General features: G+C 43.2%; 1 protein-coding gene across 1 annotated transcript in view; it reads left to right on the top strand.

The window, feature by feature from the left end:
• The window catches only part of RBP2 (retinol binding protein 2), a 48,166-nt gene extending 31,574 nt beyond the window's left edge, over window positions 1-16,592 (top strand). Inside the window, exons 3-4 of the mRNA XM_078666100.1 lie at window positions 10,889-10,990; window positions 16,348-16,592. Coding sequence (XP_078522226.1) covers window positions 10,889-10,990; window positions 16,348-16,401 — 156 coding nt within the window. The 3' untranslated portion in view covers window positions 16,402-16,592. The remainder of the gene's footprint in view (window positions 1-10,888; window positions 10,991-16,347) is intronic.
• The last annotated feature ends 2,361 nt before the right edge of the window (window positions 16,593-18,953 follow it).

Raw genomic sequence — 18,953 nt, 5'->3', positions numbered from 1 at the left:
AACAGCAATGCAACACTATTCAGTGCGCCCTCCTTTCGACACCATGGATTCGCTGTATTTACTGTACGGTGCTCCATGCCGCAAGGATTGAGAGATACATCAGGAATCCTGACGTATCTGTCGGTGCAAAAATGGCACATTGCTGAAATGTGTCTTCAAACAAATGTAACTTCTGCAAGGTGCCATTTCACATGGGCAAGCCTCATGTGAAAAGATCTGCATCACCCCTTATGCCTGCTTCAAGCAGGCGTAAGGATTTGACGCAGTGAGGCTTTAGAAGTGGCGCAGTAAAATCTCATCGATTTCACTGCTACACTTCTATGAGCCTTTTCTGCGCCGGAACGCCCACCCCGCATGCATTATACATGTTGCAGGTATAATGTAGCACAGGGGTTCACAAAGTGACGCATCTGCCTGATGCATCATTTTGTAAATATGGCGCATTGTGGCCCATTTTTGCACTGCTGCAGTGTCACAAACAGTGACGCAACGCTGGCATAAGGGCCTCATAAATAAGGCCCTTACTTTTTACACATTTTTTTTTTTTTACATTCTTGGTACATTTGGTCTATTTATCTCCATAATGTTTTTGTTAATTTTATTTGTGTTTTGTTTTCATGATGGGGCAAAGTGTCATTGTAAGATACCAATGTTTGATACTTTGTATTATTTATGATTTCTGGAACATTGTATTTCTGATGTTTGACTAGCTTATGTTGACAGTTAGCATATATATCAAAATGATGGTTTTATTATTGACTTATGGGTGGAAATTAAAAACGGAAAACCACTGACATTTTCAACTTATGTTTAGCTCTGCAATTCATAACTTACACAACAGCCATGAAAGCCATAGCTCACATGCGAAATGCAACACTCATGAGCTTACTCTTGATGTGATGTGACACATGAAATTACAAATGATGTAAACAATATTGCAGATCTTATTACATATCCCATAACACTATCAATGAGACAAGAATGGATATGCTGTTTTTATAGGTTTTTTGTATTGATCTTGTGCTTTTAGGTGTTATTTTATTTTATTTTTATGTGGTCATAGGCAGACTTACATGCCTCAGCAGACCTACAGTCCAAATAGTTCTTAACTTTTTAACTCTTTCAATCCCATCTCAAAATAGTTTTTAAACGCAAATTTCTCAAAACTTACTGTATGGTTATAAACCAAAGCATGCAAAGGCATTTCCAAGGCTAGGATTGTACTTTTATGCCATGATCTCTTGCAGCCGCCATTTCAGGTCATGGGGCATGGTCTCTGCACCCTAAAAATACATACAAAAGGCCACTTAAAGAATCAGGGGTAAATGGGGATGTCCCAAAGCCACGATCTCCAAAAATTTATTTGGTGCGCCGGGTTTTAAGATCCACAGTAGGATTTAGAAACCCAGACAGGAATAGGTCCACTACATTTGCGATCCATATTCAGCTTACTAAGGAATGGTGTGCCATTTTGGATGAGTCAAGGTTGCAGCCATGTTAGCAGGACCATGAAATCCATGAATCCATGTAGAGGTGCACTTTGATTGCATGATGTCCCAGTGTTATTAGCAAAAGACTGATACAAGATCTGGGTTTTCTGACAGTATGGGCCTCATTTGTGAAAAGTGATGCATTGCTGCGTGAAAACAGCGATGCGTCACTTTTCATTGCGCCCTCCTTGCGACATGCTGGATGCATCATATTTACAGTATGATGCATCATGTCGCAAGGAGTTACAGATACGTCAGTATCTGTAGGCACAACAATGACGCATTGCTGTAGTGTGTCACGAAAGTGACACAACTACTTCAGTGGGTCATTTCACATGGGCAAGTCCCATGACAAATGTGCCTGCTTCAGTCTTATGCCTGCTGTGAGTCAGGCATAAAATATTTGCATTCTAGAAGTGACGCAGTGAAATCTCATAGATTTCACTGCACCACTTCTACGAGGCTTACTGGCGTCAGAACGCCCACCCTGCATACATTATACCTGGCGCAGGTATAATGTGGCGCAGGGGTTTTCAAAGTGACACATCTACCTAGATGCAATATAAACGGGGGGATTGATTCCGTTGAGGAATGTCAAGAGGCTGGAATCAAAGTACAATTATGCAACAACAGCGTGCCTCTGACACCATGGATTCAACAAACCTTTAGATACCCAAACGGTTTTTTAATTAACGTTGGGATATTTACATTTATCATTCTTTCTTTTTCAATTTTTCAAAATACACAAACACAACCCAATGATGGGCATTTGAAACATTTCGTAATGTGTACAATCAAAACAAGGTAGTGTATTCTGTAAATATATACAGTGAAGAACAACTTAAACATGTGATAATATATACATTGAAGACAAGTGTATTCCAATAACAAAAAACAAAGAAATATTAAGAATATTTCAATGGTACATGTGGATGTGAGTTTTTCCATCCACCGTTAGTCCTATTACTTTGCGAAAAAGCAACAAGGGCAGACTATGACTTTTTACTGTCCTCAGGCTGATAGTACTCTTTTATGCCAGGGGAGAGGTCAAGGAAGTTATTTACAACACGAGGGACAGAGGAACCCTGGGTTCAGGGCTGGGATGGATTCAATTCAAGGTCTGTACTCTACTCGTTTTGCCTAGAAACCTTTCTCAAAATGGGCCAGATGCATCACTTTGTAAATATGACGCAACATGGCGCATTTTTTACCCTGCTGGTGCGTCACAAAAAGAGACGCACCGGCGGCGCAAAGGTGACGAAAGGGCTCATAAAAAAGCTCCTATATATATTTGAGTTGCAACACAGCACTGGCATCTCCGATTCCATTCTAAGGTCTGCTGCTTCTTGGCCTCTGCAGGATTCTTTCTTCGATTTCTTTTGCTCCCATGAGCTCTTATCGTCTGTGGTCATTCATGCAGGGAATTACACAATTCTCAGATAATAACAGGCTCTGTTTGCCCCTCATTTGGCTGGTGTTGCACCACTCGTCTGATAATCTTAATTGCCCTTCCCCTCCATGCACCAGCTCCTTTATCACAATCCAATCTTCTCAGGCAAGAATGACTGATTGTGAAGTGAAATCGTTTCTCCTTATTAGTACAGATCTCTTCTTGTACCTTGAGCATGCTTGCAACACCACCTTGCTGCAGCAACTTTTATGATACAAGTCAAGTCACGCACTCTATATACAGCACTTTTCTCACTCTAACCTATGACTGCCGTTTTGGCACTTACAATATCTATTTAGGGCCTCGTAACAACCTTATCTTATGATTCACCTTGACTGCCTGAGAAATGCTCGTAAAGCTTGCACATTGTGCAGATAATCAGCGTGTCTATAGTTTCAACAGTGGCATCTTGGATGGGTGACCATGTCCGTAGTTCTGTGTGGGAGGCTCGAGGGGCATTTTTAAATTTCCAAGCGATTGTCCTACAAAAGTGGTTCTTAACCTCGGTTCCACTGCCCCTCCACCCCACGCCACTCCCCCTCCCGAAGTCTGCAACACCCACTTTATATTTGATTTGTAGGAGCAGCAAAAGCAAAGTAAACAAAAGCCGATTTGGAAGACTGGTGGCCTCAGGTCAGTTGAAACATTGGTATGTGTTCACAAGAAGAGAACGCATTAGGAGGAGACAACAGACACATTGATATGCTAAAATCTAGCAATTTGTTTGTCTTTCAGAAATGAGACAACATTTTTAAAAGCTCCAACATTCCCATTAAAATTAAAATTTAGATTGCTTTTGTATTTTTGGGGGATTTAAATACAATGGGGCTTATTTACAACCCCTTGTGCTGCAGGTGAATCACTTCTTTTGACGCACCGTTATGCAGTGTACCAGCCCATAGTTACAAGGCCTCCCAAAACCCACCCTCCGTGGTTTTTCATGGTCTTGTAAATACGGCCCCTTTTCAAATAATACTTTGCGTGAAACGGGCGTGCCATGGGTGTTGCTGTGGGTGTTCCAATGCAACACCCATGGATCCTGCTGCATTCCCAGATTTACAACATTTCATAAACCTAGGAATGTGTCAGAATCTTTTACCTCCCTAGGGGATGGCGTAAGGAGGCGCAACAAGGATAAATGCTTTAATTTCTCCTTGTTTTTTCTGCTTTCTATGTGTCCTGCATTCTGCAGCACACATGGAAAGAGGAAAATGCCATCAATGATTGTTTTTTGTGCAGAAAGGTGTCCCTTCCTGCTCAAAAACAATCATCCCCACAACGCAGGCACCCTTGCACCATGCAAGGGCCTTGCCTGCGTTGGCACATGGCAGCCAATTGTGCGCCAGTGCAGGGGAAAGCACAGGGATGCGTCATTGTTGTAAATATGACGCATACCTGTGTTTTTAAAATAACCCACCTCGGCGCAGCAAAATGGCTTTGGGCGCGGGGATGTTGGAATTAAAGACCACAAGCAAGGAAGCATGGTGTTACTTCCGGAGAAGAGTGATGATTCATTAAAAGGAGCAAAAACTTCTAAATACCATTCTGGAAGCTGAAAGAGGCATTTTTGAGGTGCAGATCTCATCTGTTGAAAAGACCCTGCACTGGGAGGAGAGGAAGTATAGAACTGTGCATAACCCTGATGACATGGTAAAACAGATGGTACTGACACTAGCCTCCGCTGAGTCATGACACCAAATGCCAGTAGGATGTCTCACTCAAACTCAAGCTCCACATTCTTAAAATTAGGTAATTGTGCTGAAAGAACGTTGAAACAGGATAATGTAGTGGAGACAGAGCGTGAGGAGGGGTTCTTCTTGGAGTGCACAGTCAACCCCTGTTTTTCAGACCTATTTGTTACAGGAAGTGGCACACTCCTTTAAGGTCTGACCTTATTTTGTGATCACTTACATGTCTGTCAGATGACGACTGACATGTAGAAGGTGGTTCAGACAGATGTACCAAGCTCTACCTCTTCTCCTCTTTGGTTTCCCTAAAATTATCCCTATACCCCAAAACCCAAACCCACCCTGAACCCTAAAATTACCCTGGGCACCCCAAACCCAGCATGAACCCTAAAATTACCCTTAGCACCCCAAAACCCGAACTCACCCTGAACCCTAAAACTACCCTGGGCACCCCAAAACCCACCCTTAACCCTAAAATTATCCTTAGCACCCCAAAACCCATATCCACTCTGAACACTAACATTTCGCTGGGCACCCCAAAACCCAAGCCAACCCTGAGCCATAAAATTACCCTGGGCACCCCAAAACCAATACCCAACCTGAACCCTAAAATTACTCTTAGCACACAAAAACCCAAACCCACCATGAACCCTAAAAATACCCTTGCTACCCAAAACCCATACCAACCCAAAAACTTTAAATTACCCTTAGCACCCCCAATAACCAAATCCACACTGAACCCTAAAATTACTCTGAGCACCTCAAAACCCAAACCAACCCTGAACCCTAAAATGACCCTTACTACCCAAAAACTCATAGCCACCCTAAAACTTAAAATGACCCTTGGCACCTCAAAACAAAAACCCACCCTGAACCCTAAAATTAACCTTGGCACCCCAAAACCTATACCCCTACACCCCAAAACCCAAACCCACCCTAAACCCTAAACTTACCTGAAACTTATATGTAAAACACATATGACTTTACCATTCATGCCTTTACAACGAAATTCGCTGTAAAGGCGTGTGTGGTAAAGGCATATGCATTGTAATGTCATGCGTTGTAATGGCATTGCGATGTAATGGTAGTTACGTTGTGTTGGCATGCGTTAAAGTAAATTTGTTGCAATGGCTGTTTCCCGATGTGTACCATTAAAGTCTGCCTCACAATATTAATTTAAAAGGGTGATCTATTTGAATGCCCCTGGTTTAAGTTGGCACAGAATAGGAGCGAGGACAGCTCATCGGGCGGTGTAAGTATATCTCCTGCATTACTGGAGATTGAAGGAGAAGACCCAGACACTAAAGTCAAGATGGAGACCGGGCAATATTTAATTGGTCTAGAAGGCTTTTGTTTAACAAAGAGAAGCAGATTACTCTTTTTGAGCACTGTTCTTTGGTAGATGGCAGTTGTCAGGGGTGCAACTGCAGTTTCAAGGTGAGGACGTTTCTGGGCGAAGCCTGTCTTTTGTCTGTTCTCAAATACTGCCACAGGATGGCTCAAGATAGCCAGGTGCAGTGATCTCACACTTCATTGAGCCCAAGGTTTGGGTTCTTCTGCTTGGAGCTTGCCCCAGTGCTGCCTACTGTGAAAACGTCACTTTCCACATAAACTGGATCTCAAGGTTAGTCGAAGAAAGAGAACCCACTGCGCCCCAATATGCACTCTGTAAAAAGAAAAAATAAATATATTTGACCAGGTTATGGCGCATAAGGTAGATGCACAATAATGTGGTAAATGCTGCAGGCACAGAATTGCATTAATCCACTGCCCATCACAATTGTTGTTTTATCAACAGTTTAATCATGAAACATAAACCCAAAGAATGTGATCCCAATCAGAGTCCATTGTTGGACACTCTTGGAAGAAGACATCTTTTCAGGAAAAGTATCTCAAAATAAACATTTAATATAAAAATTCACAACAGGAAGCATGTTTACTATGGCCCATTATTTCCAACTTGGAGCTCTGGTAACATTTACAAACCACTAGGCCTTTGGCTTTGTGTTTTATGATAGCATCAGAACCACTCAAAGGCAATATTGGATCATATTACATGGTTGTGCAATACATATCTCCAATATATATTACACATTGACAATCACCACTGTGAAAATATTGGCTTTTAATTGAAACAACTTTTGTTGTTGCCTTAACAGGTACATTAAAGTCCACAAATCAGAATGTAGTTCAAGGGGTCCGTCCAAACGCAGGGTCGTATGGAGGGGCCTTCAGCAGTAAGCGCAAACAGTGTGAAAGACCGCCAGTATTGAACTATAGGCATGGTAAAATTGGTAAGTAGGACGGAGGGTGGTTATGTGGACTAAATTTACCCATAAGTAGGTCAGAGGGTCGTCACTTGTGGTTCGGAAGGACACTAGTACAGGCTCCTACTTACCGACTTTACCAGCCTTTTTTCTCACCATGTCAGCCCAGGACGGTCAATGCCACTGAGAGTCTAAAGCCATGATTGAATTATTTAAAAAGCAGGGAATTCAAGAAGTTATAACACAAGAATCTACACTTTAGGTGCTATTTAAAGGCCAGTTTCAGATACTCAGCTCAGTGAAATAAGCCCAAGTTCTTTGACACCAGTTGCGTACAGATGAAGGAGTCAAATAATGTAATTCTTTAGTAGGTAAAAGGGCAACCGGATTCTATGTAAGCATGCTTGTTTATTTTATTTGAGCATAGTACTGTTGTATTTGCATTAACTGTTTTAAATTCTGCTTCAGCCTTCCCGAGAGAATGTGTTCAGGGAGGGTGGTTAACTCCTGCGTAGGTTAGGTTATGTGTGTCAATCCTAGGCACACTGCAAAGGGTGGCTGGGTGGGTCACTAGGCAACTCCCAGGGGAGGGCCTTAGGCGGGCAAGGGTCTCTAGGGAGACTGCCTCTGGGGGGGGAGGGGCTTCAGAATGATGAGACAAGGTGGAAGGGGGGTTGCCTGTGTGTGTAGTTACTGTGTGTGGGTTTCCAAATCAGAATAACAATGCAGCAGGGTAGGTATTCTACAGGAGTTGCTTGTTTTGCTTTTTTTTCTCCATAGGAATGACACCTAGAAGGATGAAAAATCTATCTTGCAATGTTAATGGTATCAACAATAGAAAAAAGTGCCTGAGTATCTTAGCTTGATTTAGGTCTCTAGACGTAAAAGCAATATTTTGACAAGAAACGCATTTGAAAGACCAGACCCGGTCACTCAGGTTATCCAGTTATATCCAACACACCTTCTTTGCTTCCTCACTAGCTTCGATTCGTGGGTGGCATTTTTAATTTCAAAAGCACTTCACTGGGAAATACTGGGAAATACTTGGGGAAGTCAAAGATCCTGGTGACCGACGACTATTGGTAAAGGCCAAAATACAGCATCAACTACAGCAAAGGCCGCCCCCGAAGGGGGCCTAGAGGGACGGCGCCATAACGGCTGCCAGAGCCCACAAGGAACTACTGGTCCGGTTTGCTCTAGATATGCGCCGCCCGGCGAAACGCGCCAGAGGCCCTCATCCCCCCCTTCCAAGAACAAAGGGAAGACAGGAAGGGGGAGGGGATATAAGGCAACGCTCCCCCTGGGCAGCTCACCTTTACATCTGGGAGCTGGGGGAGCGGTGCCAGCGATTTTCGAGTCCCACCCACACCTACAACAGCAGTGTCGCAGTGCTGACAGGGACAAAAGGAACTAATGGTACAATGCTTGGCAATGGAGACACACCGGGCGGTGTGTAGGAATAAGGCCACTCACTTTGGGATGCCTCATGGCTAAGTGAAGTGGTCTAGCGAAAGGGGGCAGCAAACGGAGTCGGGACTCGCAGCCCAGCCCCCGCCGGACGGCAGGGCACAAAAATCTAACAAGGTAGCGAGTTGGGGCCTAACTCCGGGAAGAAGCTACCCCCACATGAAGATAGCGCAAAGGGAGCGCAAATCCAACCATAGAGGGGCGGAAACAAAAGGCGTATTGGTTTGGTTATGGAAACACACCGACAGGGTGGTGTGTAGAAGGAGGGCTACTCACTCTGGGATGCCTCATGGCTGGGTGATTACGCCTGACGAAAATCGGGGAAGCAAACAGAGAAGACACTCGTGGCCCAGCCCCCGCAAGATGGCAGGGCACAAAAGAGACTCACAAGGTAGCGAGTTGGGGCCTAACTCCGGGGAAAAGCTACCCCCCACACGCAAGGGGATTGGAAAACAACAAAGAACAATCTACGGGCTGTCAGGGTGATTTACGACCATAGGAGATGCAAATAAGCAAAAGACAAACCAGTGATTTATGGCCAGCCAATGATTTAGGGCTAATGATTTATAATGCCAATGTAGAATGATTTATGACAACAAAATGATGACAGATTTGTGACAGAATGATTTATGACATCCAGGTGATTTATGACCATGATTTATGACCACATATTTCTGATGCTCATGCAGAGTGATTTTTGACGACAGGATAATGGCTGATTGCAGCAGGATGATTTATGATACCCGATGATTTATGACCCATGATTTATGATGTCCAAATGACACTGAGTGATAACCAATTTTGTGATCATGTACGATAATGATTTATGACCCTGGCCCCAAGAAGGCATCCAGGGGAGTTGTACAAATATGATGCATGTAATGAGTAATAAAACTGCGGCCAACAACCACCACAAAATACAATGACTGTTGACTCTGCGTAGTAATGCAGGTACACAAGTATGGTACGATTATGGGAATGGGCACAGTGCGGGTGTTATTCGATTTGCTAAGCTTTTACAGGCCTATATAAGATTCCCCTTGGACATTGCAAGGCATTCACAAAGTTTTAAAACAGGCTACCACTCAATTAATAATGGGGGGGTGATTTTAACCCTCTCCAGAACACCGCTTTTGACTCATTCCATTCAAATACATATCAAAATAAACCCAAATCAATAAGGGTCTTGCATACTTTAATGCAGGACTATGTTCTAGTTGATCCTTGGTGGGCGGAACACCCTCAAGAGCAGCAGTATTCCTGTCATTCTAAAAGATACAGCTCAGCATTGCGTATAGATTCCTTTCTGACATCTCATTTACCTCGCTGGGTGAATTCTGCAATATCAAGTAATGCATTCTCAGATCCTTCTATTATTATTTCATTAGAGATTGATCTTTTAGTTACAACACCTCAGATTTACAGATGGGTCTTTAACAAAGCGCTGCTCGCAAATGAATTATGGGTTGCACAGATACGCCAAACAATTGAGGAATTTTTGAGTTTCAATCTGAGCACCGCTTCCGACTTTATGGTTTGGGAATCTCTGATGGCTTTTTTTTAGAGGTCAGGTTATCTCCTTTCAGACAATGCAGAAACCGTTGAAGAAGGCCAAACCTTCTACACTTCAGACTGCCTTGAATGATGCAGCCAAAGCGCTTGACCGTGGTGCTACAGCACACACAGATTGAGCTAGCTCAGGCTAGGGAAGCATTTCAGAATTTTTATTTCTAGGGAAATAGTTCATCCTAACTCATGCCTCCAGAAGAGATATGAGGAAAATGAGCATTTAGGCACATTTTTAGCCTGGTTCATCATAAGCCAATGTTATTAAGATGATTCGGAACCCGATGACTGGCATGATTTTCTCACAAACTCAATGAATTGCAGATGTGTTTTTGGATGATTAAACTAGATTATATTAGCTTCTCTCCAGAGGTCATGTTACATTTATTAGATGCAATTGATATTCCAAAACAATCAACTGATCAGGTAAAGATTATGTCAGCTGCAATAATTATAAGAGAGGTGCAAAAGGTGATTAAATCAGCGCTCTGCCTGAGGCTAGTGGTAAGGACGGGATTTCTTTAGAGGTTTACAAGACTTTTTTGCCCCAGGTATGTCCTTTGCTACTGCGTCTCTCCAACCAGATTCTTTCTGGCTGCACTATACCCGGCACCTTTACTGAATCCCTTGTGGTAGGTTTTCTTAACAAAGAATAAACCAGTGTGTGACATTAACTCACAGCGCCCCATAAACCTTTTACATAAGGATTATGAGTTAGTTACCAGGATTATTGCAAATAGGTTACCATCTGTGGCTCAATCCATTTTACATAGGAGATCAGAACAGCTTTCTGCCGGCTAGCGATATGACTACAAACACAAATATTCTGGTTCAATCCATAGATTTTTATCTAAATCAAAACACTAAGGCTGCTGTGGTAATGCTGGATGCAGAAAAAGTGTTTAATCCTGTTGAGTGGGAGGTTCTGTTTTTAATTCAGTTTCTTTTTCATTATTATAGTCACTTGTGACCTGGGAAAATGATAAACTAGTCTGCATCCAGAAAGGTGAGAAAAATAACCGAGGCTGGAAGCAGTGGATGGAAGGAGATATTTTGCACTTGGTAAGTTGTACTTAAGCAGAAAGTAACCAAAGTTATGTGAAAATTCGGATGCATTTGCCTTATCTTATGGGCCATGTCAAGGCTAGATCCTGCATGCCACTCTGTAGAGAAGAACGCAAAGGACATCTCAAATCCTAGGTTAAGCCAGCAAATAAATTCAGGAAATTGTTTCATGGAAGAGGAAAACTGATGAAAACCAAGCACTTATGTGTAGGTTTAAAAAAAATGCAATAACTGCTTTTCAGGTCTGGCTGTAGAGGGCTTTAGCCAGCACAGCACCATGTATACTGCCTCAACAGAGTTTTAATAATTAATGCAAAAAGCTAATGCGGTGGCACTAAACCTCATGCTAGTGGCGTAAAACAAAGGATTCTATCATGCGATTCCTCTGGAGTTTATGCTACACCCTCTCTAATAAGAATTATCAAATGTTGTATGGTGTGTGTGTTAAGTGAAATTCCCAGAACAGCAGATGGAGGACATAAGTTATTGTTATGGTATATACATTGTATAGTGCAGAGTCTTCCATTGGTCTGACCTCCTAGCTACTTTTTTTAGTCTGGTTGACTTTCCAAACAGTTAGGAGTTTGTGATGTGTGTGATGTGAGGAGGAGTTATATAGCGCACGAATGCCCAAGGGCGTCTAGGCCCTCTTAGCGGCAGAAAGAATCCTAAGTTCCTGGATTGGATCTTTAGATTGAGTAAGTTAGTTTGAGAAAAGCCATGTCTTTAACAGCTTTCTGAAACTGAGAAACTGAGTAACGCTGAGTAACGTTGGACAGCTCTTGATGTTTATTGGAAGTGAGTTCCATAGTTTTGCTGTGCCAAAGACAAAGACAAAGTTGCCTTTCCTGTATTTTGGGATCTGGAGGAGTTTGCTCTGTGTTGAGCGAAGGTGTCTTGACGGGTGGTACCAGGTAAGATGTTGTTTCAGGAAGGCTGGTCCCTGACCATGTAGTGCCTTATGTGCTAGGCAGAGAGCCTTAAAATCTATTTTCTTTTTCATAGGGAGCCAATTAAGTTCTTTTAGGCCTGAGATGGACTGACATTTAGGGATGTTCAGTATTACTCTGGCAGCTGCGTTTTGAGTCTGCTGGAGCTTGGCCAAATGCTGTTTCTGAATTCCCAAGTACAGGGCATTTCCGTAGTCCAGTCTAGCCAGTGCTAGAACTGTGACTAGTGTCTTCACTGCTTCGGGGGGAGAAAAGTGCATATTTTTGTGTGGATTTTAACGTCAGGAATGTTGTTGATACAACTTTGTTGACCTGATATTGAAAGGACAATTTGTCGTCAAAGATGACACCCAGGTTCCTTACTTTTTGAACTGGGATGGGGAGTGCACCCATTTTGTGGGGCCACCAGTTCTGAGCCCAAAAAGAAGTTTCTGATCCAAATAACAGAACCTCTGTTTTAGAGGTGTTTAGCTTCAGACAGTTCGACCCCATCCATAGGTTTATGTGGTCCATATATCGTCTAAAGTTATCTGCTGTATCTTCTGGGTTGCTTAAGATAGATACCACAATTTGGGTATTATTGGCATAAGTTATTAATCTAAATCCGTATTTCCTGATGATGTGGGCCAGAGGAGTTACGTAAAGATTAAACAGCGTAGGGCTCAACGCGGAGCCCTGCGGCACTCCATATGGGAGCGTGAACTCCTCTGAGAGGGAGGTGCCGACCTGGACATATTGGTATCTGTTGTTCAAATAGGATTTGACCAATTTTAAGGCAGAGTTCCATATCCTGGTTCACGGTGTCAAAAGCCACCGACAAATCCAATAGAATTAGGGCGGCTCTGGCTCCAGTGTCCCGAATTGCTCGGACTTCCTCTGCTGCCATGACCAGGGCGGTTTCTGTGCCATGCCCTTGTCGGAAACCATACTGGGAGGAGTCCAGTATGTCTGCCGAGGAGATGAAGGCTGTTAGTTGAGAGTTGAGCATGTTTTCCAATACTTTGGCAGGAAAAGGAATTCTCGCTATGGGCCTATAGTTACTGGGATCATTGGGATCCGAGTTGGCTTTTTTTAGTAAGGCAGGATCGACACTGTTTTCCATGCATCAGGGAAGATACCAGAGGTTATTACTTCTTTATAGAGTGGGCTAAGTTGTTCACTGAAGAGATCTGGTGCCATGTGAAATATCATGGGTAGACATGGGTCCGATGGTGCTCCAGATTTAATGGATTTGATAGTTTGAGTGGTTAATTCAGTGCTCGGTGGATCGAAGGAGTCTAGGATGCTATTGGGGGGTGGAGTTTTTGAGGTGGAGGTGGTTATCATGTCATCATCCCCGTTTGAAAGAGACTTGAATATGGTGAGCACCTTGTCCTTAAAATATCCTGCAAGTTGATTGCAGAAGACTACGCTGGTGTATTTTTTTAGTGGTTCTTGGAGTTTGACAAGTTCCTTTAGTGTTGAGAATAGTTCTTTACTGGAATTGCCTGCTTGTTATATTTTTTCTGAGTAGTATTTACTTTTCCTGTCTATTATAATTTTTTTATAAGTATTCAGTGATTGGGTATATAATTCTCTTTCAGCAACTGCATAGTTGCCTCTCCAGCGCCGCTCGGCTTTTCTACAGATCTGCTTCTGTGTGGGTAAGGTATCGCAGAACCAGGGTTCTGATTTCTTTGTGCGCTTATCGGTGACACTCTTTTCCGGTGCCAGCAGGTCTATTGCAGACTTAACCCAGTTGTGAAAACTGTTTACTGCTAGGTTTCACTCTAAATTCTAGTTGGGATAGGAGGATGCTAGGGTATGTTGCAACTGATGGGGAATAATGTTCTTTAGATTGCGTCTATTGAAAGTCTTATGGGGGATGTGTGGGTTGGGAATGTGGTGTGAGGTGGTTACCGTGAATAGGATGGCTCTGTGATTTGACCATGGCACTGGCAGCACTTCTGTTATTTTAAGGTGAGGGTTAGATGTAAATACCCCATCCAAGGTGTGGCCAGCGCCATGTGTGCGGTGCATAACTTTCTGTTCTAGTGCTGCGTTGGCCATTGCCTCTATTAGTGATAGTGTATTATGGTCTTCTAGGTTTTCAAGATGATAGTTAAAATCACTTAGTGCTGGCTTCTAATATTAGACTTACAATTTCTTTGAATTTGCCTTTGTTTGTCGTGCATGGTGGTCTATGTAGTAATGTTCCGTTGAAGGTGTAATTATCGGTTAGGGTGATGCGGAAGGAAAGCAGCTCAAAGTCTGGGCTGCTGCCTGCTGGGGAGCCATTGACACCCAGAGAGTTGTTCGCTATGATTCTCAGTACGCCCCCCCGTTTGGAAGGTCTGTTATTTTTTTATAATGGAGAGACCTTGGGGTACAGCTAAGGCCAGATCTGAATCTGAGGTGCTATGTGCCCAAGTCTCTGTGACAAAAGCCATGTCCACTTTGTGGGCAGACACTAGTTCTGCAAATTCGACATTATGTTTTATCAGAGAGCGGGTGTTTATTAGTAATCCTGTGAACGTTTTGGGAACCGATATTTGTTCACGAGAGACAGTTTTGGAGCAGGCCCTCGTTTTTGTGAACAGAAACTTGATCTTACAATGAGGGCATGATTTAGGCTCTTCTAAAGGGTCAAACCGATGGCATGGGGATATTGGATTAGATTTGTTGAGCCTCCGAAGAGAGATATTAGTATAAGTTAGTCTTGTCTCTGCTTTCGAGGTGTCCCAGCCAGGGGTTCTGGCCCTGGGTCGGGTCCAGGCACGGACGGGTGCAGATGGGCTTGCCTTTGTCGTGCCGGCGGCGCGTCTGCTGCTGCATCTTGCTTTTATGGGAATGCAGCAGGGAGTTGGCCCGCAGGCAAGAGACTGTCCCCTCTGACCCTGAAGTCAGCTGGAGTGCTTCTGGTTCCGTCTGCCCTCCACAACAAACTGCACCAGCCGCGGTGGAACAGGGCTTAGAACCGGCACGAGGAAGGTAAGAGAGTGAATATAGCAGCACTATATGTGAACAGGTTATCGTTTCTTAAAAACAAGTATAATAAGCACAAGTATAAAAGAACAATGTTCCTCGGTTTGGCAGGTGCTGGCAAGCCTAATCATTGCTCAGTAGTTGTTGCGGTGTGTGAAATTATTTCAGAGTCTGATTCATGTTACAATAATGGATAATGGTTTGTGATGGGGTCTGTCTTTTGTTTAGGTGTCTGTGGTGTTGATCTATAGTATGATGAATGGTACTCCATCCATCAGGGTGGCAGAGGACATTACGTCTGCCATCCTGATAGCCCTAAGCACCTATGTAAAAATGAGGAAATACTTGCAGAATTTACTGACCATTTTTTCCTGAATACATTTATATAGGTGAGAATAGTAGGATGGTATAATGATTGCACATCTTTGATTCTATTAAGGGTCCTTTCTTGCTTGTGTTCTGGGTCAGGGAGGATGTGGCCTAGCAGTTCAATCTCAACTGTTCTTATTGGGGAAGGGTAAAAACTGTATTGGATATCGCTAGGCCCAAACTGAGGTGGCATTGTATGCAAAAATAATGATTGACTGGGATGTGGCCCCAAATAATCACCAGTGCCTTAGGTACATTTAACATTCCATCATTACTTTTTTCATTCTTCAGTGTAAAGCCCTATGTGGGACGGGTGTGCCCAGACGTGGGTCCCTTGCACACTGTGCCACTGGACCCAAGCTATATCTGGCCGATAAGCCCTAATAAGGGTGAAAACAGTCCTGGATTGCTTGTGTTCCGGTTCAGGGAGCACCTGAACTGGCAGTTCGGAATAGACTGTTCCCATTGGAGCAGGGTCAAGGCTGATTTGCATATGGCTGGATTCAAACTGAGGTGGCATAGTGAGCCATATAACGACATACTTGGATACGAAGCAATTAATTACCAACGGCTGGCATTATTTCAAGCATCTTTTTTTTGTATAATACGTGATAGGTCATAATGAGGTGGTGCAATCAGCTCTAACGGCTCTTGGTGGTCTCGACCACAAAGCAGCTAGGGAGTACTGAAGGCCGCCGCTGGGGTGAAGAAGTAGGGGTTCCTTAACCTGGAACTTCATCTATAATGGGAACATGAACCAGAACGTCTAGGATTCCCTAAATTGGTCTGGGAATGACCAGGCTGAAAGATGTAGTTACCTCCCAAAAATGCAAGAATACTTTAGCTGCATCTATTTATTTGGTATAGTACTGTAGAACTGAATTGCAAGGCCTGTACGAAACGTGAAAGATTTCAAATTTCAACAAATCCACCTTTTGCATTGGCCGTGCCAATTATGCCATTCTGTGTCAGTCGCCACATGTGGTGAATGAGGCGGCAGCTCTGAAATGCGAATTGAGAAAGTCTCATGCTGTATATCGTTTGTACTTACAAGTGTCTATGTCATTTCAGGAGCTGACCTGTGAAGATCAGGTGTGTCATCAGACATTCAAGAAGAAGCAATGAACAGAAGCTGTCCATCTTCCACAATGTGCATGGTCTCTGAAGTGGCAGTCTGAAACAACTGCAATTAAATGCATGGGTTTCTTTGTAGCAATTAGATGTTCAGAACTGTACAACCATAGTTCATCCAAAACCTGTTATAGAAGTTTGTGTCTTTTTTACTAACATTGAATATAAAACATTTACCAAAATTGCATCTGTTATCCTTTTGTTACTTGCAAGAAAACTAGTCACCGAAACCAATACTTTAAAGATCTTAAAAGCCTTGTAATGGGTGAAATGCCTTTAAAGTTATCAATATAGATTGCTAAATGCTTTCGTTTATTCATCATTTATGAGTTTTCAGTACCAATGCATTTAACCTAGCAGCTACATATTAACCCTGTATATGCTCCAACGGTATCACAGAGGCCTGGCCCCTATACAGTATTCCTCATGCTGCACACCCACAAAATCTTCAGCCTAATCAAAGCCCAGTCTGAATGAATCAGTTTTCAAAGTGGAATGAAATGCATATAGAAGGTTCTGCCCTGAATATCGAGTTCAGGCCTTACACTAGCTACCTGGTGTCTCTAGATAGGTTTTAATTTGGGGGGTGGGGGGTGGGCACACATATACAACTGCTGCCACATAAACACACACACACTTATACATAGATGTATTTATTATTTGCAATGGCGGTTGCCACTGTGCACTTATAGTTAGATCAGAGTTTCCGAAGGAAGAGCGTCATTTGTTTCCCTAATATATTTGGCCTCTTTTCATGCATCTTCCAGAAGCTTTAAAAAAAGAAAAAAAGTGGATTCACCTCAGCTCCTTCCGGGAAAGTGTGGTGAACAGTCAAGCAGGGGTTGAAAAATACGAGGGTGGTCGCCCAAAACCATCTTTGGACAGCGAAACAGAAATTGTCTATTGTATAACTACACACTGGCATCTGCCTCTATGTTTCACACGCACACACACAAGCACACACCCTCTCTGCTATGGGAGCACTTTTCTCAACTCATCAGGGCTTGAGCACTCTCATCGGGCGGCAGATAGTGGTTCGCGGACATCAGCTTTCAGAGACTTTAGGCAGGGAAAAGGAATCTTTCCAAAAGTATATTTCCTTAATATTTATAAAAAATCCAACAACTTCACCATTCACTTGGGCTTTTAATAAACATTTTAAAAAGTTCTCAAGTGTGGTTTCTAGCAGTTTCCTAGCCCAATACAGCCTTATTAAATGTAATAGTGCATCTTAATGTTTCTTCATTGAACAGCTAGCCTTGCTACGATGAGTAGAACGTTTAGGTGCCAGTCACCTTAAGGACATGTTTATCATTCACTTTCTAGATGTCCTTTCAAATACCATATACTCTGTCTTATGGGCTACAAGACCTAAAAAGAAAGTTTTAACCTGTCAAAATGGTTTGACAGGTCAAAATGCAGTTTTCAGACGGCTACAATCTAGCTGCATGGTAGACCTGGAGCCAGGTTTGCACTGTCACTGTAGTGGATGGCACAATAGATGATGAAGCCCACAAGTGGCAATGAACTTTCAGGCCCTCAGTACACCCTGTACCATATAGCAGGGATTTATAAATTAGTAGTTAAATATGCCAAATGAGGAGTACACCAATTGAGCCATGTTTAAAGGGGAATCACAGGCACTTTAATATTGGATAGTAGTGCTAGTAGTGCTAAAGTGCACAGAGTTCTACAGTCACCATAAACAGATAGGGAAAAAAACCTGGAGGTACACTTTGCAAAAGATGGGCATTTCCTACACACTGCATTTCACTTTCTTCACCCCCAAACAAGGCAGCTGGTACATTCCAGAACTCAGTGTGTCAAAACGCAGGTGCAAACAATTCAAAAGCATATGGCACACCAGGAGGAACCACACCAACAGAGCCACCTTCAAAGTAGTCCCCAATGACAACCATTGACAGATCAAAGAGGCAAAGAGGGGGCCCTGACCCACAGGATCAACACCAGCACCAACCAAACCAAGGAACTCTTCACCATTTTCAGAGAGTTCACCTGCCTGTCAGCCACCGAAAAATTGATCCCCTCATCACAGGAACACCGACACCCTTGTCGACCACTTCCACAACAAAAGTATCTATGAGAACTTCGATCCCCGCCCCTGCAAACTCCTAAGCCTCCAATCAACTACCGACCACCCACTCATCACATGGAAACAACTAAGCGCCCCTAAAGCAAACCACCCTTCTGAACTCCATCCACTCAGGAGCACCCATCAACCCCTGCCCCCATGACTCTTCAACCTCAGAAAAGATGAGATCAGCCGTTAACTCACCACCATTATCATCAATATAATCAATGCCTCTCTTACTACGGCCACCTTTCCATATTCCTGTAATCAGACCCACTCCTCAAGAAACCCTTGTCAAGCCCCAATGATCTGCAGAACTACCATCAGATCTCCCTGCTCCCGTTCACCACCAAAGTCCTGGAGAATGCCATCAACTTCCAACTCACCAAACACCTGGAGAGAAACAACCTGCTAGACCACTCCCAATCAAGATTCAGAACCAACCACAGCACTG

The sequence above is a fragment of the Lissotriton helveticus genome, chromosome 11, assembly GCF_964261635.1.
Source record: "Lissotriton helveticus chromosome 11, aLisHel1.1, whole genome shotgun sequence".
Lineage (NCBI taxonomy): Eukaryota > Metazoa > Chordata > Amphibia > Caudata > Salamandridae > Lissotriton > Lissotriton helveticus.
Note: the sequence above shows the minus strand (reverse complement) of the source record. Positions and strands in the feature narration are given on the sequence as shown.